At 36.4% G+C, this 21473-nt stretch overlaps 1 protein-coding gene across 3 annotated transcripts in view; it reads right to left on the reverse strand.

The window, feature by feature from the left end:
* The window catches only part of LOC143347966 (uncharacterized), a 240932-nt gene extending 220449 nt beyond the window's left edge, over positions 1 to 20483 (reverse strand). For 2 of the 3 annotated variants that reach the window (XM_076777655.1, XM_076777654.1), the window contains exons 1-2: positions 19993 to 20483; positions 6551 to 8565 (exon numbers count right to left, since the gene is read on the reverse strand). In XM_076777655.1, coding sequence (XP_076633770.1) covers positions 6551 to 6703 — 153 coding nt within the window. In that variant the 5' untranslated portion in view covers positions 6704 to 8565; positions 19993 to 20483. Of the gene's footprint in view, positions 1 to 6550; positions 8566 to 19992 lie in introns of those variants that run through there. The other variant, XM_076777659.1, reaches the window with a different exon arrangement.
* Positions 20484 to 21473: the final 990 nt, after the last annotated feature.

The raw sequence follows: 21473 nt of genomic DNA on the forward strand, positions 1-21473 counted from the left end.
TTTGAGCTTCATCTTTATTCTAAGAGAGATAAAAAAAAATCACAGCTAACCAAATCAGAAAAATAAACAGGGTGAAGAACGACAATCGTGTTATTCCGGACCAAAAACTTCTATAATGATTGCTACGCTTTGGTGGCTGCTTGGACTGCGGCATTGTCATGGCGGACAATCCAGTATCCAGTAGTCCACAATATTGATAATTTGTATAAAGAATTTGTTCTAACGGTAGGAACTCCTATCGAAAAATTCCTTCGTAGTCGACGAACAAAATTAACATTGTTACGCTTCCATTGCGGGGGCTCTTATTTGGTTTTCATCTGAGTAATTACTAATTTCATGTTTGAAAATGCTCACTGTTAACCGATACTGAATTGCACTGAACAACGTCAAGAGATAGGACTTTCGGAAGGCTTTTCTGTTAAAATGTTGAAACGATGTCTATCGCGTTAAGAAGAAAACTAAAAAACAATTTTTAAGTTTAACATACAGTGAATAACGAAAATATTCGGACACTTAAGGTATGCATAGATTTATTTCTTTACATTTTAATTATTTATGCATAAAATTAATATATTCTTTTTCCATGTAATAATTCATTTATTAGAGTTGTAAAATATATAAATTTGTTTAACAATTTTATAAACATTATATTCTACTTAATAATAACTGAAAAGGTACGCTATTACTGTGTTACAAAAATATTCGCAAACGTTTGAAAAAACAGTGATTTGAACGTTCTAGATAAGAATATAAATCAACTTAATTTCTTATAGTGTGACCTTTCGTATTTAAGACATGCGTTAAAGGTTTTGGCATACTGGAAACTATTTTTTCAACAAATCAGATCTTCTACGTTTCCATTCTTCTTGTAATTTCTTTTAAGCTCATTTTGAAGGATAAGGATATTCTTATGGATAATACGCCCATTATAACCGTTTTCTTTTAACAATCGTCAGACATACCTAGACGATGCTGGACTCAGGAAAAGTCTTTCCTTTTCAACTTTTTGTATAATTCGTCTTCTTTCTCTATTGTCGGGAACTTTTAGCCGACCAGACTGTGGAATTGATTCAATAACGACCTTCATTATTAAATATCACTGTATAATATCAGCAACTATGCTCTTACTTAAATTCAATTTTTCCGATCTCACGATATGACGCCTTTTTCGCGGTAAAAAATCACAAGTTGTCGAATATTAAACGAGGTATTGGCTTTGATGACCCATTTTCATAAGAATACAAATTGAAACTGAAAAATTATAAGAAAAACTTCGCCTTCCAATGCTATCATATATTTGCAATGTTTGTAAACATAACTGTAGCGACGACTTGTTACATGAAGGAAGCAAGTAAGCGAATAGCAAGAGGAAAAAAAAGAAAGGAGAGAATATATAGGAATAGGTGGTTGATCGAGTACTTGTGACAGGGCGTAGCCCTCTGTTGGCAAATGCAGAAGGTGCGCCACATTACTAACCGAATTCTACTAAATGTCGATATTTATTTGTCAAATTGAGGACACATGTTATGGCCCATATAGAATGGGGAGATTGAGTCGTTATTTTTCTATTTTCGTAATTGTTTAAGAAAATATAAACCTTCAAAGTTTGCAATTTTTCTCTAGACTCTCTGGGCCTGTGTGGAAGAGAATTACAAATTGAGCAGTACAGAAAAAAAGGAGAATGTTAATTTAACACGTTCACTGTCAGATCAAAACCATATAATATTCTGCAAGAGTAAAATTTTGACTTTACCTCATTGATAAACTACATAACCTCACATTTGTTTCAGTATTTATTTTTGTAAACTTGTTAAAATTCACAAACCCTATCCAAATTTATTTCCCTCAACATCTCAAGTTGAGAATTAATTTTTCTAGTTCCATAGTGCTAAATCCTGTCACCAATATATGGGTGGACGTGGCAGTCAAACTATTTTCTGAGTTTTAAACAGTATGGCAGCGCGTTCCGCTCTTATAAAAAGAGAGCGAGATAGGAAAAAGAAAGAAAATTAAAGGAGGGGTGAGCGTTTCATCCTGGATCTGCTTTTACGTGACATTGAATTTATCAGAATAGGTCAGCCGAGTACTTGTGAGACAGCGTAGCCCTCTGCTGGCGAGTGCAACAGATGTCACCACAAAACGAATAATCTACAGAAATGTACAAATGTCCAAATATTTCTGAGACGCAATAAAGACATATTTCTTAAGTTATTGTTAATAAAAATACAATGTTTATTTTGTTAAAAATATTTATGCATTTTATAACTAAAATAAATGATTCGTTACATGGAAAAATTTTAATTAATTATTTGTGATGTGAAAGTCAGTGTGTGACATAAAAAATGAAAAAAATATTCTGTCTTTCTAGTTTTATTGATAATACATGGCTATGAACGACATGCTGACTGTTTGTAACAACGTTCTTTTGAGAACAGCAATTTGCAAGGTAAATATTATAATTAATATAAATAGAAAAGTTTCCATAAATCACTTGCTTTTCAAATCTATGTTTATATTATGTATGTGTGTTTAGCTTGCGTCGAGAAGAATGAAAAGATACTACAAGCCAATGTGCCAAGAACATGATGCTAATATATAAATTTTCTATTCTATAAATTATTTAATAAATATTAATAAAGAATGTTTTAGAACTTCATATATTGCACTTTTCCATTCTTTTAAATCTAATTTTTATGTAAAAACCTCTAACATTTTAAGGTATTTACAACTATTTCAGATTTCCGTGACCGCCATTTTTATTTGTCCGTTTTAATTCTCTTTTAGAAATTTTCTTCATACTTAAAAAATATTGTATTAAACGCCACAAGCGATTACTTGCACTTTCTCTTATTAAAAATATAATTTTTACATGTCGAAACGGTCATGACGTAAACGTACAAATTCATCTACTTTTATTTTACAGTGTAATTATAGTTCTCCCAACGAGGCGTTTCAGCATACTTTTTTTCATGAAACACAACTCATGACCTTCTCACTTTCGCGAGGTAAAACTCTTTTATCTCCTATCAATGGAAAAATATGACTTTGAGGAAAATGAAATTTCTGCAAAAATGTGTCATTTTATCTTTTACTTTTTGATAAATATCCTCACTGTACAAACTCATCCGACAATTTAACCTGCACATTGTTATTCTTAAATCTTTGGCAAATCGATTAAAAAAAAGCACACTTAAAAATTTAAGAGACCACGGTCGTAAATGTGTCACCACGAACAACGATCGTCAAATTACTCGTAAATGTCGACAAATCCCAAGAATCTTTGCGCGAAATATTGTTGAAACGTTAAAATTAAGTGGGTTATTGAAAATAGTACGACGAAAGCTGCAGGAAATGGGGTTAAGATACTATACATCCAAACGTAAGCCGCACATTAACAACATCGACACGAGGAAACGCTTAGCTTTTGCTACAAAATATATAAACATACCAGTATCGTTTTAGAGAAAAATAATATAGAACGATGAAAACAAATTTAAACTACAGCAATTAAAAAAGAAGCATCATGTATGGAGAAAAAGAAATGAAGCATACAAAAAGCTGTTTTGTATTATTACTGTTAAATTTGGTAGAGAGTCATTCATATTGTGGGGTTTTCGTGAAATGGAGTTGGCAATTTGTTAATAAGTCTCACAGACCCAGTTGTATCTCTACGTAAGTATCTGAGCGTGTGTGCTTGGGGGTTAAGATATAAAGAAATAAATCTACTCTAATGCCCGATTATTTTCGTTGCTCACTGCATAATTGAAAGGTTCAAAATTGCATAGGTCGTATTTATCCTATTTGTTCCATGTCTCACGACACGTTGGATTAAATTTAAACGAAAAATCACCACTTCATCTCATTTCTATTAAGAGTTCAACGATTTTGACGGTAATTTGATCAATTTATCCCAGTGCGCGGCGTCCGACTAATGGTGACATTAGCGCGGCCATAGAAACTGATGCACCGTTTTCCGGTAATGGTTCCGTAGTATCGGGCGCGATCATCGTGAAGGGTGAACCGAAAATATGAACCAGCTGATCGAAGTTGGAGCGGTGTACGCGGCTAATTGAAGTAGCGCGTTACACGTCACGCGATGTCGGTGCACCTCCGGCGAAACTTTTCCCACGGGGACGCTTAATACGAAAATGTTCGAAGGCAATTAGATGTAATTGGGAATCGGTAAATGGACCACGTGACGTCCTTATTTCCGAAAGAGCGGTTTATTTATTCGCGGCCCCTCGTAACGGAAGAAGCTCGAGTGGCACGAGACGTACGAAACCAGCCACAGAGAAAATTAACTTAACCGAATGACGTTAATGAGCAGTCGGCCTTCGTTCCGAATAATTTACCGGAGGGGGAGGGAATCACGATCACCGCAACCGTTCCATTTTTATCCCTACGCAACGAAATCTTGAGGAAAAGAAGGAAAGCTTTATGAAATTAGTACCGCGGCGGAATTAGTTACCTCGATACTGTATACAGCGAACGGGATTAAAAAGTTTCGATACGCCGGCGAACATCGACCGTCGCGAAACTTTCGATACGAAACTTCGATGAGAAATTGGGTTATTTTCTGATTTTTAATCAAATTCGGTTGAAATTGGTAAATCTTCGAACTCCAATTACCGTTACGTATGCAGCGCGTCTTCCGACATCGACAAATATATTAAATTATTTTGTACGAAGCATGTCCTGCTACATGAATCCATCATTTCTATGATACGGAAAATAGTTAATCAAGATACTTATTTTAACCCCTTGCCATACAATGACGAATCTGACTCGTGACAAGTTCTTGATATAAAGTTCCACAATTCTGAAGCTACTTACTCGTTATCAAGTTTTATAAATTAAAATCAACACATTTTTACATACATAAGGTATTCGTAAAACAAATCTATTCTCTTTCGTGACCATTCCTTGCACGAACAAATGTGAACCAAATTAAATAGTATACGTGTGAACAATTATTTGGAATTAAATCGTACGCCAAGGGGTTAACACGTTGACTGCCAGATCAAACTCCTCGAATCGTCTACGAAAACGAAACCTTGTTTTTAGATAATTTGTCATAGAACTTATTTTCACAGTCTCGTTAAAATTCAAGAAACATATTTAGATTTATTTTCTTTAATATTTAATATTTTTAGCTCTTTAACGACAAATCAAATAATATACGTTTGAACAATTATTTGAAATTAAATCGTACGTCAAGGGGTTAACACGTTGACTGCCAGATCAAACCCCTCGAATCGTCTACGAAAACGAAACCTTGTTTTTAGATAATTTGTCATAAAACTTATTTTCACAATCTCGTTAAAATTCAAGAAACATATTAAGATTTATTTTCTGTAACATTTAATATTTTTAGCTCTTTAATGACAAATCAAATAGTATACGTTTGAACAATTATTTGGAATTAAATCGTACGTCAAGGGGTTAACACGTTGACTGCCAGATCAAACCCCTCGAATCGTTCACGAAAACGAAACCTTGTTTTTAGATAATTTGTATGTCATAGAACTTATTTTCATAGTCTCGTTAAAATTCAAGAGACATATTAAGATTTATTTTCTTTAATATTTAATATTTTTAGCTATTTAACGACAAATCAAATAATATACGTTTGAACAATTATTTGAAATTAAATCGTACGTCAAGGGGTTAACACGTTGACTGCCAGATCAAACCCCTCGAATCGTCTACGAAAACGAAACCTTGTTTTTAGATAATTTGTCATAGAACTTATTTTCACAGTCTCGTTAAAATTCAAGAAACATATTAAGATTTATTTTCTGTAACATTTAATATTTTTAGCTCTTTAATGACAAATCAAATAGTATACGTTTGAACAATTATTTGGAATTAAATCGTACGTCAAGGGGTTAACACGTTGACTGCCAGATCAAACCCCTCGAATCGTTCACGAAAACGAAACCTTGTTTTTAGATAATTTGTATGTCATAGAACTTATTTTCATAGTCTCGTTAAAATTCAAGAGACATATTAAGATTTATTTTCTTTAATATTTAATATTTTTAGCTATTTAACGACAAATCAAATAGTATACGTTTGAACAATTATTTGGAATTCAATCGTACGTCAAGGGGTTAACACGTTGACTGCCAAATCAAACCCCTCGAATCGTCTACGAAAACGAAACCTTGTTTTTAGATAATTTGTCATAGAACTTATTTTCACAGTCTCATTCAAATTCAAGAGACATATTAAGATTTATTTTCTGTAACATTTAATATTTTTAGCTCTTGAATGGCAAATCATAACACCCGTATACGGGTAACGTGGCAGTCAACATATCGAAGTCTATTTTTGCAATTTTATGTTGGAGTAAACATTTTAAATTTGTATTTGCTATTTTTCCACGACGTCGTGGGTTTTAAAATTACTGGGACACAGTTAGATAGACTACGCGCCCTGACGTTTCTGCGTCTCTGATCCATACGATACATTCTTTACGTTTGATCCTTAGTTAAGAAGAAGAAATAATTTTATTAATATAACGAAATAACATGGAAATGGTACTCACCTTGAGGCGAGTAAGGAACGTCGCGGGATCAGAGGGGGTCCGGGCCGAGGACGCCTGATTGGTGGCCCCGTAACTCAGCTGATGCTGATAGTTGGAAAGGATCTTTTTGTGAGCGCTGGCCTGAGCTCTATAAGCCGACACTGATAACTTCATTTCTTCGTGTTCCCGATAAAGGGCCCGATTCGCCTAATACTCCAACCGGGGCACATCCTCGTTCCTTCGTGGTAACCTTAAGCCTTTTTAAAGAGCGCCACGCAGCTGGATTGCTGCGATGAAAATCCCTCGAATAGGGATGAAAGAAGGACTAAGGAACCACTCGCGAATCGCATTCACCGAATTATTTCTCCTTCTTGCGCCGTTCAACCCTCGGTCCTAATCAATCTTCCTTGGTTCCAGTTATTTCTTTTTAATCCAACGACTACTTACTTTTCTCGATTCTTATTTCTACCCCAGTTCTGTACTCCAACAGTTTCAGTTCCGTCTGTCGCACCTGCGTTCAGCTCTTCAGCCGTCGGTCTAGCAATTTCCTCGCCTCGAAACCCATTTCTAAGTCCGAATTTCAAGTCTCAGAGTTTAAGAGAACTCTCAATAACGATGATACATTCGCTGTTTAGTGTAGATGATAACAACGATGCACCTCGTTAACGACTCGATTGTCATGAATTACGTTTACGTTTACTAAAATTATCTCTTCCGTTGAAAATAGGAGAATATCGTAACCGTTCGGCTCGTCTTTATCCCTTTGGGAGTTTTCCTCTTGTGTTTCGACTGTCTTCGATATAACTGTCGTCTTACGCGAAATGCTCTTGCCACGGTTTTAAAGGTAAATAGATCCCGTGCTAGGTAGGAGAAATCCTTTTTGCAACCGTATCGAAAAGCCAAGCGAATTTCTCCCGATGGACCCAGTGTATCGATCACGTAAACTCTTCTTTTTCCGCTGGTCAGTCTACGTTGCTGGTCTTCGTGCCCCGCCACATCGAATTTAAGGTTTCACACAATCTGTCGCGGACGCACGGTTTCATAAATGATAAACACACTCTTCGACAAACAATTTCTTTAAATTCTTTAAATTTTTATTGACTCGTTCCCGTTAGAAACACATTTGCTCGGTAGCAACATCGTATGTTAAAGGCAAACGCACTATTTAAACGTCAAATGTCATCGATTCCTCGTCATCTTTTCACCTGGAGCATCTCCATCGTTCGAAAGGAACTGAACACCCTTCTATTAAAATTAGAATTCTATTTTAGTAACAACGGTAAGTCATAGGAACAACAAACACTTGTATCGAGGAATCATTTGTTCTTTAAATACCTTCTTCCTGCTCCTCTTTATTCTGCGACGGCTGAAACTGTAAGGCCACGCGCCGTTGTTCATTAAAAGTCGAGCACGCCGAACACCGTGACATAAGACCTTTTTCGTGAACGAAAGACCGTGATCAGTATATTTATGTCCTTTTCTTGTCTCTTCGTTTGGATGTCTTGCACGTACTTCGCGGCTCTTCTCCCCTCTCTTGCTCCTTATGATCGATTCTATGCTAGCCACCGCGGCACCGAAACACCAAAAGGATCGAGCATAATGTTCAACGAGTCCTCGAAGAACCATTGGTCAGTTAAAGCTGGATCGTTGATTCGACGTAAAAGGTTTCTCGCGTCAACCCGATCGAACTCGAGCAACGTGGTCCTCCTCTTCTTTCTACTCGTAGCTCTCGGAAGTCGTAGTTCAGAAATGTTCAAACACCCTCGGTTCGATATCACGTGGAACTCGTCGCGGATAAGCGAGTTCCTCCAAAGTACCCGGACCTTGACTCAGCACTTTGAAAGTCGTCCGTAATCACAACACGAGCAGTAAAGATTCATCGAACTGGTTGAATAACCGCCGTCCACGCTCGTTACGAGGCACAAGTTGCGACAAACTTTCCCAGAAGCGACTGCGTCAAACCAAATATCCTTGCTTCGGTCCGTTCAATCTCACAGTACGCACTGTTTGGTTCCCAAGGTTCGACGAATCGAAACCTACGAAATATCCATCGTATAAGGAAGACAATATTCTACGATCGAACCTAGATACATCTAAAATACATCGCGAGACCTCGATCGATGAAAGCTAAATTTCTAATCGATCCTCTGATCTTCGACATTGTTATCTACTCGCCTCTTCCATGTAACTAACGGATTAACGACGGATTACCATGCCTGGGGTTATCGACGAGCGCGTACGAAACAAGAATTAGGGTAAATTGTTTCGCCAACGATAGATGAAACGGATCCATGGCAGATCAAAGAGGTCCCGAAAACGCCGCTAACGTCAAAAGTAAACTCGCGTAATCCGTTTAACCGAGAAACGAGTCGATCCACCGCCTAGTCGGAATCGAAATCAAAATCGGTGTCGTGATTGCTCGATGCTCGTCGACATCGACGCCGGAATCTTGATTGATCTCCGGTTTTTCGGATTTTAACCAAGCCGTGCGTCGAAAGGTAAACGTCGCAGGAACGTGAGCGACACCGGCGACCAGAACTCGGTCGAAACGTTAGTAGACCACCGTCGAGTAGCGTCCGTAGCACGAGCATAACTGGATTACCGCTACTAACGACACCGTGCATCGGGACATCGACTAACCACCACGAGGTTCGGAGTGTCCGTTCTATATTCACCCTTCGCTGTAACTGGATTAAATATTATCATAAACTGCGCGCGCGAGCAACCACGCCGAGGAAACGTGCCACCTACGCGGATTCCACCTTGCGTGATTTTAGTTCGCGCGTTCGCGATTACACATCCGCCTTGGATCGATCCCCCCTCCCCCCGCAGTCGAGTTTCTCCTAATACTCGATTTCGATAATTGCCAATTATCGTGGAGTACATGTACCAAATTAGAGTTTCTCAATTATGAGAGGTTGTTCCGTTTTACGTTCTTTGTTTCGTCAGATACCAACACCGTTCGCTTCGTCACGCAAAGTTCTCGGATCTTTCGCCTCTAGCAGACTTCGTCGTAAAATAATATAGGACGACACCTAATATCGGACAGTACCGATGTCTTCAACACTTTCACTGCCATATATGGGTAACAGGATGTACCAATACGATACTAGAACAATTAGTTCTTAAGTTAAGACGTTGAAAAAAATAAATTTGGATAAAATTTATGAATTTTAACAAGATTACAAAAATAAGTACTAAATCAAATTTTAGGTTACGTAGGCTAATGGTCTAACATCAAAATTTTACTTTTGCAGAATAGAATACGATTTTGATCTGGCAGTGATCGTGTTAAAGTGTGAAACGCTATGCGATCATTATTTCGAATAAACAATAGTAGGTGTTTGGACATCCAAACATTGTTATTGTCGAACAACTTAGAACGCGTTCTTTATTCCTTTCAAAAATTAATAGTACGAGGGTTTAAGACCCTCCAAATTACTTAATAGCACAGAATTTACCGGACTTATATAAATTTAAGGAATTTGCAAATTTACCATCTTCCTGCCTCACTCGACAATAGGAAATTTACGTATACTAAAGCCATTTACGCGACGCACACGATAATTACATTTCAAGAGGTATTTTGGGCTCAGGTAAGTACTTGCACTCTTGACATCGCGGCAGACAACCCCCATACGCACTTACAGTGGGGTGGGACTTAAAGTTTAGAAAGAACTGACACATACAGAATGGGCCAGCTCCGATTTGGCAATTAAGACACCTCCAATAATAGAATTTCTGTATTTAAACAACGACCGAACAGGATCACCTCAAAATTCAAGATTTAAAGGATTAGATTCAGCTTTTCAAGAACTTGTACGAAAAATTTTAATGGAAGATTCTAGAGGATAAAATAAGACAAAAATCAAAGATACTTATTTGTTGATTGAGGCTTCGTTTAAATGTTATAGAAACATTTCCAGCCACACAGTGTATTTTCGGTAAAGAATTTTTTTCTCGAAAGTGTGTAGGATTTCGGGGGTATGTCTATTCACAAAAAATGATTATATTGGCCCCCTCAACCGAAAATAATTTTCCCAGAAAGATTTGAAATTTTTTAATTTTGTCGAAAATTATCACACCTTCTCGAATTTTTTTCTAAAAAATGGATAAAATTTCGGAGGTATGTTTATTGACCAAAAATGATTGTAATTGACTCCCACAACCGAAAATAATTTTTCCAGAACGATTTGAAATTTTTTAGTTCCGTCAAAAAATTTAGGCAGCACCCCCTTGTCGATTTTTCTTAAAAATTCGTTTTTAGTTTTTAGTAATTTCATTTGACGTCCTACAGAAAAGTTGTGTAATACTTTTTTGTAGGTACCCATGAGCTCTACTTCAGAAAAAAGTTTCATTGCAATATATTGACTATTGTAGGAGTATTGGCTGTTTGAAAATTGGACCATTTTTATGTGGTTTTTCTCATTTTACGGGGTCAAAGAACAATTTTTTCATTATTATTAGAATTTCTACATATTCTACACCAAAATACGCGTTGTTTGCTTTTTTAAACATTAAAATCGTCCAATCCGTTCAGGAGTTATGGTGTTTTAAAGATACGCATGAAAATTCGGGGAACGATTTCTGGCCTGAAATTAGATTTTCGGTAAGGAAATTTTTTCTCGAAAATGCGTAGGATTTCGGGGGTATGTGTAATGACCAAAAATGATTGTAATCGACTCTTGCAACCGAAAATAATTTTTTTAGAACGTTTTGAAAAATTTTTTTTTTGCCAAAAAATTTCAGCACCTATCCGAATTTTTTCTCGAAAGTGGGTAGTATTTCGGAGGTATGTCTATTCACAAAAAATGATTGTAATTGACCCTCTCAACCGAAAATAATTTTTCCGTGAATGATTCGAAATTTTTTAATTTAATTTTTTAATAACTTTTTAACGAAATCTCAATCAACAAATTGATATTCTTGATTTTCATCTTATTTTAGCCTTTAGAATCTCCCATTAAAATTTTCCCCAGGGGTGGCCGAACACCTTGTATATCCGCACTAAACATTTTCTGTTAACTTGTTTTATGTTTATATATTCGAATTGTTAATAAATTATTGTGTTGTCAAATAATTATTTGCTACATAATCGGCTTCACGAGCTTTGTAGGATCTGACTGTAGGGATAGAATAAACAATGATCAAGTTTCGCCATGTACTAATCGCGCGTACACAACTAAAAAAATCAGTGATTGTTGCGTTTAATTAGAAGTCAGTGTATCATACAAACTATAAACTACTATACCTCTCAATTTTTATAATGAAAAAACGTGTGAATGATATTATTATATCTTTTGGTAAGTACTTTTTTAATTACTTTTATATTTTGTATGTAAATGCACTTGTTTGTATAAAACAAACTTTTTTTTATGGCTTTGCTGTCCCCTGGTTCCGGACAGGTCATCATCCCCTATTACCGGACACTAAAAATCTAATTTTTGTTTATTCATATTCGTACTAATGGCTTCAAATATACTGGAATTTATCCTCTGGATAGAAATATATTTTCAGACATTGATTACGCAGGTTGTGAAATGACAAATATTCTACACGAAGAAATGAGGAATCAGCAAAATTTAGGCGGCGTAGATACCTACTCCCCTTGCCCTTGCCCCGTTTAGTTTGTAGGTACCTAGCCAACAAGTCATCTCTCTATTATACCAAGACAGAGTAGGATAGAACCATATTAGACGACGTTGACGTAGCCATAAGCTCAGAATATCAATCATGAATAGCACAAAAATGTATCTTTCTCGGATATGGAGATTCTACTACTATATAACGTGACGTATGAGCGGGGTTTTCTGATGGGAATTAGGCGGCGCAGAGACCTACTCCCCTTACCCTCGCCCTGTTCAATTTGTAGGTGGCTAGCCAACAAGTCATCTCTCTACGGTACCGGAGAGGAGAAGGAAACGAACTTCAGAACTCCAAGGCACAACACTTCCGACCAGTGACAGCGTTCGGTCACTAAATTGAAGCAACGAACATTTAAACAGTCACTCAATATTAGTTTGGCAAGTGACGAGTAGTACGAGTAGTAGTTTTAATACGTGTACAACGATGGTTAATTGGGTCTTACACCCCCAAAAGTGTATTTTACAGTGGGTGTAAAAAATATTCGGATCAACTTCCGAAAAGGACATACTTCCGATTTTTTTATACTCTGGATCCTTACGTATTTTGACGTGCTGATTACAAGTATGATAGTGAAAATTGACGCAAATTTTATTTTCATAGCGGAAACCATGGAAAAACCATAAAAAGCATAGCTTTTTTATTTATCAACGTAAATAACGAAAATTTTGAAAAATACTTCAAATAAAAGTTGTAGACTTCATCAAAATACACATTTTATGCTGTATTGATTTTTGTCATAAAGGTAATAGTTTCTGAGAAAAACGATATTAAATGTTCAAAACTTCATATAACTCTAGTAGTACCAGTAGTGCCGTAGTTTCAATTTAGAATTGATTTAAGAACCGATTCTCCTTGCAAGAATCGAACATCCCTACTATAAATCAATCCTAAGACCTGCACTGTACCGCAAAATCGTTTACTATAGGAAAAAGTTACTTCTGATATATCATTTAATTGTTTTTGACTAAGGAAATACATAAAGGTAATAGTTTTTGAGAAAAACGATATTAAATGTTCAAAACTTCATATAACTCATCCAATACAAATCAAGTTTTATTATCAATTTCATTAATTAATACTAAAAAGGGATACAGCTGAACTCCTCCCTGGCCCACGTGTTTTCTTTATCATTGGATTTTTAACTTTCCACGAGTGGCGAGGTCCACCCTCTGCGGGAAGCTTCATCCCCAAAAGAAATAACTCAGACCTAAACCTAAACCTAAACTTAAACATTAAATTAAACGACTGTTCGTTACAGAAGAAATGAAACAACCTCATATAAACTAAAAAATAAACCTGTTTGTTCTAAAAGAAACGAAATCAATACGGATGGATCAATATTATGAAAACTAAAGAGTAGTTTGCAATAAAAAAAAAACAAAATAAAGTGAAAGTATCGCACGAAAAATAAAAAATTTTGGGCTCTGTACAGACAAATCAATAATAATTCAAAATGTCCCAAGATAAACGGTTTGAATATCCATGATTAATTGGTCGAAAGGATCACGTTTTAACATTTTCACACGACGCCGTCATAAAAACTGAAATATCATTTTTCTCAGAAAGTATTAATCTTTATGACAAAAATCAATAAGACATAAAATGTGTATTTTGATGAGGTCTACAACTTTTATCTAAAGTATTTTTCAAAATTCCCATTATTTACAGAAGTAAATAAAAAAACTATGATTTTTATGGTTTTCTCAGTTTTGAAAATACGTAAGAATCCAGAGTGTAAAAAAAGCGGGAGATATGTCCTTTTCGGAAGTAACACCCAAATATTACTTACACCAATCAATTTCAACAAAAACTTTATAGAATTTTGTTTATTACAAAAACATACATACGTATTCTTAGAAATCTCAAAAACAAGTTTCATTAAAAATAAATTATTTACATTATCTATGAAAATATTAACAAAAGTCTTGAATGTGGTTGAAAATATATGCGTAATAATAATAAATTTTCGTACAGTTCCTGTTTTATGACACTGTATGTGTAATAATTACAAGGTAATCCATGGAATGTCAACATAATGATCAGTATATCTGTAGACATTGTCAATATAGGTATCGTTCTCAATTCAAATGTAAGTAACTGTAACAGTAATAAAATGTAACGAAAATTGAAAGAAACGACTAAAAGTGAAAGAAAAATTATAAATCTGCATTACAGGTGCAAAACGTTACGAGAGATTTCAGAAATTCTGAATAGACAAAGGTCCACGATTCAAGGAATTATTGACAGATGTGGAAATAGAAAAACATTACACGAAAAATAAATGAACTGACTAAGAAAGATTAGTGCAGTAAAAATTGCAGCTCAAGTTAAAAGTAGTCCCAAGATAAATCTGTGCAGTAGTACAGTGCACAATTTCTTACGAGATAGAAGATACCACAGCAGAATAGCACGTAAGAAATATTTTCTAAACGAAGGTAATAGAATGAAGCGAATGCAATTTGCGACGGAACATGGAAATCTTTCAATGGAGCATTGTAACCGCATAATATTTACTAATGAGAGCAAATTCAATATATCTAGATTAGATAGACGATGTGTGGTATGGAAGAAAAAAATACTGAGCATGCGAAAGGAAATTTGCAGACAACTATAAAACACAGCGAAGGATCGGTCACAGCTTGGGGCTGGATGAGTGCAAATGGGGTTGGATCGCTCCATTTTATCGATGGTATCATGGACAATAGAGTGTAGGTTGATATTTTAAAAGAACATCTTCAAACTAGTGTAAAGAAAATGCAACTACATGACGATTATATTTTTTTACAAGATAATGATCCTAATCATAATGCTTATAATAATGGATCCCGTATAACGTACCATACCAGTTACAAATTCCCCCACAGTCTCGAGACATAAATGCCATAGAGTAATTATTGGGTTAGGTCTGGAAGAAAAAATTCGAAATGACCATATTTCTTCAAAAAACAGGAGAATAGAATAAAATTCCCAGAATTACCATCAAAAAGTTAGTAAATTCAATGCCACGAAGGCTTAAAGCGATTATACAATTAAAAGGCAATTCCACTAAATACTAATGACAAATTTTTTATGTATAAAAATTAACAGTCCTTGTTATAAAATTAGAAGTGTACGAATAGTCATTACTCGTGTATTTTCGACTACATTCAAGACTTGTATTACCGTTTTCATAGAATATATAAATAAACAATTAATTTTTAATGAAATTTGTTCTTCAGATTTCTAAGAATATGTATACATTTTTTTGTAATAAACGAATTTCTATATTTGTTGAAATTGTACGAATACTTTCTACCCCCACTGTAGTTATCCGAATAAAGATGGTTGACCGAGTACCAATACTTGACATTTTGCAAACAACATACTCAATCCTCTTGTAACGCAATATTCTGAAAGCACATTTTCGACGAAACACGGTGCAGAAATTCCGACAGCCCTGTAACACGATATTCTTACAGCATAGTTCTCTTTTATTTATTTTAATTTTTATGTATGAACTCTTAGGAGAAATACAAATACTTAACATTGTCTACTAGTGCAAGGAACATCCTTTTCTAGTACACAACATTAAGAAGAAAATCTCAGTGTCTAATTTTTACACTTAACCCCTTTAGCATTTCCACTCTACACTTTTATTTAAGATAACTTTATTTCCAACGATAAATTATCATCGAATTCTTCAGTTCCGTTGTTAGGAAGAATTCTCTGATATAGGATTCCCCACATAAAACTGTAACGAAAGTATAGAATAAAATTTTTTTATACAGAGCTTCATTTTCGAGAAAATTGAGTTTGAAAATTCATTAAGTACGCATTCACTTAAACATAGTCTGCTTCGTTTGCCTAGTCTGACTTACAGTCCCCACTGCTGCTTTTGTTTATAAACAATGTCGAAGGTCTTAGACTTAAAGTTGTCTTATTTCATTGCAGTCAAGGGCTGACTACAGGTCGGAACTCCTAGTATTTTTGGATCTATCGTATTGACAAGGTATACAAATGCATTAGGATTACATAGGTTTGTAATAGTTGCAATACCAATGCTTTTGCTGCAGCTGATTAATACAACTAATTACAAACAGTAATGCAAACAAACGAATCTGTGTCCAAATGCACGCGTACCTAACGAATCTTCAAACTCGATTTTGTCGAAAATGAAGTTCTGTATACAACAATTTTATTCTGTATTTCCGGTTCAGTTTTATGTGAGGAATCACTTTCTTGCCAATTGTATGACGATTTTTCGAACACCCTATATGTAATATTTATTCAATTTACTCAATTTTGTTCATTCTCTCATGTTTTATTCATAATATCTGAAGAGAAATCCACTTTAGACGAAATGTCAAGAATACTTGTTATTTCGTCAATAAAGAGTGCTCGAATAATCAATGAAACTGGATCACTCTGGAAGTAAAGATTTCTCGGTGGAAACAAATCGATAACGTCCTAAAATAATTCCAGAAAAATATTAAAGTCTTCTTAAGAATTTTCTGAGCCATAAATATAAACAGAATCGGACCCCCTGCGAATTGCATCAAATCAAAAATATCGACAATAAAACAATACTCATCGGTAGAATCGGAATCTAACTGAATATATTCGAAATTTAGGGTTAATACCCACAAAAAACATCTGAATATTCCACCCTGTTTCTCCAATTCTAATTCAATCTATCGTTGCATTAAATACTTGTCAAATTTTTTTTACTTCAAGTTAAACGCTTTTAAAAAACGTTAAACGAGCTCTTTAAAGTCCTCTAATTTATCTACTCAAGATATTATCTCCAAGTAGTTAAGAAATACATAATTAATAACGACGATAAGAGCCTGATGAAATATTACTTCAGAGTTCGCTGGAAAATCTATCCAGAGCGGAGAACTGTTCAAAAAAGTATCGGAAAACTCAACCTTTGAACAGTTCCCGGTGATTACTCAACTAAATCTTGAGCCCCCAATTCCTATAACGATCACAATTATTTGCCAAGCAAGTACATCCTTCCTTGTTGACAGCGTTGCTGCCACTGTTTAACGAGCACACACTCTAATGCATAAGCACACGTCACACATGCGAACCAGAGAGAAACGGCATGACCAGCTCGTCAACCACGTCACCCATTATGCGCTGACTGCATTGCTGTTTCTCTCGCCACTTTCCAGCCCTTTCCCGTCTTCACGCGAAGCTCTTCCACAAATACGAACGCGGTGTCATTCGGTTTATCGATCACTCCAATTGGTCATTACTGGGGTCCAAAAGCGACATTACGGAAGACTTTCCATCAAGAACCACCCCACACCCCCAAGTCACCGTATCCTTAACCTCCTGAGTGACAAATTATTTTCTTTGAAACATAGACAATCTAAAACTGACATTGATAGTATTTATTAATCTTGCGTTTTGATTTATTTACTGAATAAACCCTTTGATACAGAGAAAGGTGTTAGTGAACGGACTAAAGAGAAATACGGAAGATATAAGAAAGCTTAAAGAAAAAGGTATCTAAATAAAAACGAAGAAAAAAATATAATTGGTACAAAATTAGACTCCTACGGTTCTTAAAATCCGATGATCAATGTATACGTAGAAAGAAATGTTACGGTAATACACTGCTTTTTTGTATTACAAATTTTACTACGCGCCCCTCTTGGATCGTAAGACGCCCTTTCAACCCTCGGGTGGTCGACCCTAAATCATTTCTTATCCATCTCCTATATAACGTTTATACACGACCAAACAGCAGTATATATATACCGTTACGTTCTTCAAGATATAATAATAATAGTAAATCTGTATTGTACCGAACTCGTAACAATTAAGAAATTAGAATTGTGTGAATGGATTAGTTTTATAAATTTTCAAACCTAAAATCTGTAATAGTCACATTTGTAAAATTCATTCCACGACACACCATAGTTGGCGTGTTAATTGTGCAAATAATGAATAAAGAATACTTTCTTTTCCAATTAATTCTTTCGTCCAATTCGTTTTAGTGTCACTCTTATTAACGCTAAAATGTCGTCGACGGTATACTAATTTACAATTTTAGCGAAGAAACTATTTCTGAAATATACCAACATAGATCAGAAACGATTCAGGGTCAGCGGCCCGTGTCGCAGTCAATCGGCCGTTCGAGGATTAAAGGTCACCCCCTCTCCCTTCTCCTTACTTTGAAAAACACTAGAATACATTGTTCGGCAAAAACGACACTCGTTTTTAATACGAAACACAAACGTAATCCTGGGGAACTGTGCATCGAACGCGTTACGAACACAGACATACCATTTACATCGCTGAACAGAATCGCGTAACGAATTAAAAATTTATGCTCATCGTAACTCGATGTTGTTCTGCGTGGCAAGGACGACGTGTGAATTGCAACCGTGATAAATTAGGATATCTCCCGCTGAACGCGATGTCACGTAGAAAAATCATAGAACGTAATTTGGCGAGGTTGCGTTACGATCTAAAACAACAAATAATACGAAGAATTCAAATCGACCAGCGAGAAACTTTTTAACATTTTTTTTAGGCTTGCATTTTATCTTTCTCGTCAACCTCTCTTTTTTTCATTCGAGCAATCTCCCTTCTGATAAGAATACACAACGCCTAACATCTAATCTCGGATGATAAAAACCGCATCGAACGAATCCAAATATAGCCACGTTTCGCTTCCTCGGTCTACTTTTCATCTTCGAGCATCGAATCGTATTTCTGGACGCTTCTCATAAATAAATTCGTTGATTTTAAATCAGAACTGGCTGGAATTGTCCGAGGTCGGAGCTTTTATTGTTATTCGAACAATTATCTCTGCGTGGAAATGCTTTATACGAAAGCTCGTTTGTTCGGAAAAACGAATACCGTTGGACAAGATTGGTACTCGCTTGTACATAAATCCCAGGTTCTCTTGTTATCGCGATAATTACTGATTGAAACGTCACACGAAAACGATAAAGTATATTCTACGATGGTTCTGACTAATTGGAAGAAGAGAATAGACTAAACGTTTTTCATCCACCAATAAAGAAGAAACACGTTACACAATGTAATTCTGAAACTATCGTTAGACAGAAAATGTTCTTGCGCAAAACATCGATCGGAACATCCTTCAACTTGTAACATAAAATGTTTAAATAGGCAAACAGTTATAAAATACCTCCGACGCAAAATCGATCGAAAATTATCGTTAGTTATAGAGAGAATGAATATCTGTCAATTTTAAACGTACATCCTATGACGTCCCTAAATAGAAAGAGAATTAAACGTTTTATTTACTGTATTTATTTAACGATCTTTATTTCGACCACGAAGGAAAGGACACAACATGTAGCAATCTTTTAAGAGGATACTCCAAACGTTCTACTTATTTACTGTATTCTCTTAACAACCTTTATTTCAAGCACGAATATAAAACAGAGTATGCCCTGCACAAAATATCAATCTTGAAACGACGTACCAACAGTATATTCAACGACACCTTAAAGCAGAAAGATCTAGAATCGAACATTTCTATTTATCGTATCCATACAAACTTAGGCAAAAGAATAGAAATAAACCTGAAATCGTCAGGATTATCGATAGGAATGCAAGTCAGTTTGAAACGACAAAGTACCAAACATGCATCCTCCAACCCCCCATCTAAGAGGATGAATCAAACGCCTCATCGCTGGTATCCATTTAAGGAGCTTTATTCCGCCCACGAATAAGAAACAAAACGTGTAATGAATTTGAATTTAAAATTACTTTTCGCCGAGGAAAGAATATTTTGATCGAAACACGAACTTAAGATTGACGAACTTAAGAGATCGAATCACTTTACTTACTGTATCCACTCAACGACCTTCGCATCGACCACAAACTAAAGAACATTCCAAACGATGCTGGTCTAGAATCATCGTTCGATCGAACGATCCGCGACCGAATCACAGAGCCGAATCACTGACGCGACTCATCGAGCCTCCGAACCAATAATTCTTTGATCTTCCAGCGTGCAGGATGTCTTCCGCGTCGCATACTCCCAGACCGTTCACAGACACAATGCCACCCTTTTAACGATGGTGTCTACGATACAGGAGATCCAGGAGATCGCGAGGATTATCAGAACGATCGTGAGAGCTGCGTGTTCACTGAAGACTGACACGACGTTTCTCCGTAACGATCACTTCCACGACGATGAAACGAACGAGTACGCGTGTCACTGACGACCGATTATTCACTCGAAGTATTTCGCGCGTTAATCGGCCGATCGGACACACCGGTAGCGGACCGGTGTTGTTTCCTCTCGCACGTGTTACACGACCCCACGAAAGTCACTAGGTGGCTAGTGGCAACCCCCGCCTGCCGCGGAGATCGGAGGGTGCTAAACAGGATGCCGGAACGTCTGACGACGGAAGGGATGGACGCAGTTGGTAGGGAAGCTCGCGATGGTGGGAGGACCGAGAAAGGGAGGGCGAAAAACTGGCGAGGGAGAGGCGCGCAAGGACGATCCGTTGGTTTTGCGCGTGCACTACCCCTGCCACGAAATCCTCCCTACTTTGTTCTGACTCCCCCTTCCCAGTGCGCATCCACACCCACGGATTAAAAACCGAAATCCTTCCCCTACCGTGCCATCGCCGTGTCCCGTTTGCGTGGCGTTCGTCTACCCGCCGTAGGGGTAAAGGGATGCTGCGCAGTCTCTGGACCGTACACATGCAAGACCGAGCGGACTTCCTGCGATATAGGTTACCGCCGCTTCCTAGCGTACCGAGGCGTTACGCGTACCTGAAATGCAATTTGACCTAAGGCCAGAGAGGGAGAACGGGACACACCAACGTGGATGAATTGGATAGTTTCGGGTGGAAGTTCCTTGTCAAGATGCCCAGGGGTGAAAATAATCCATTGGGGCAATATTGATAAATGGATACGATCCTGGGGAGCTTTCGAGCTACCTTTTTTCGGAGCTCGGAATCAGAAATCGGTAATTTAACTCGCTAGGGTATCGAAACCACGCACGATTTTTTATGAAATTTACGAGAGGGGTTGTTTTTCAAGAAAATACTCTTTCTTCTCATCGGTTGACATTGATTTTGAAGGGGCGAAAATTGAAATTATAAATATCTTTTAAGTCGGAGGGAACCGCGATATTTGGATATCATAAGTAGTTTTCTAAGCTACTTTTAATTTACTTAACTTGCACATCCCTTCAATAATAATTGGTAATATAATACATCTTTCGTATACGGGGTGTCCAAAATCAAATACATAAAAAAAGTTCATATAAACTTATGTTCGAACATACTTTATTGAAAAATATAAGCTATTAAAG

Source organism: Colletes latitarsis, chromosome 11 (genome assembly GCF_051014445.1).
Source record: "Colletes latitarsis isolate SP2378_abdomen chromosome 11, iyColLati1, whole genome shotgun sequence".
Lineage (NCBI taxonomy): Eukaryota > Metazoa > Arthropoda > Insecta > Hymenoptera > Colletidae > Colletes > Colletes latitarsis.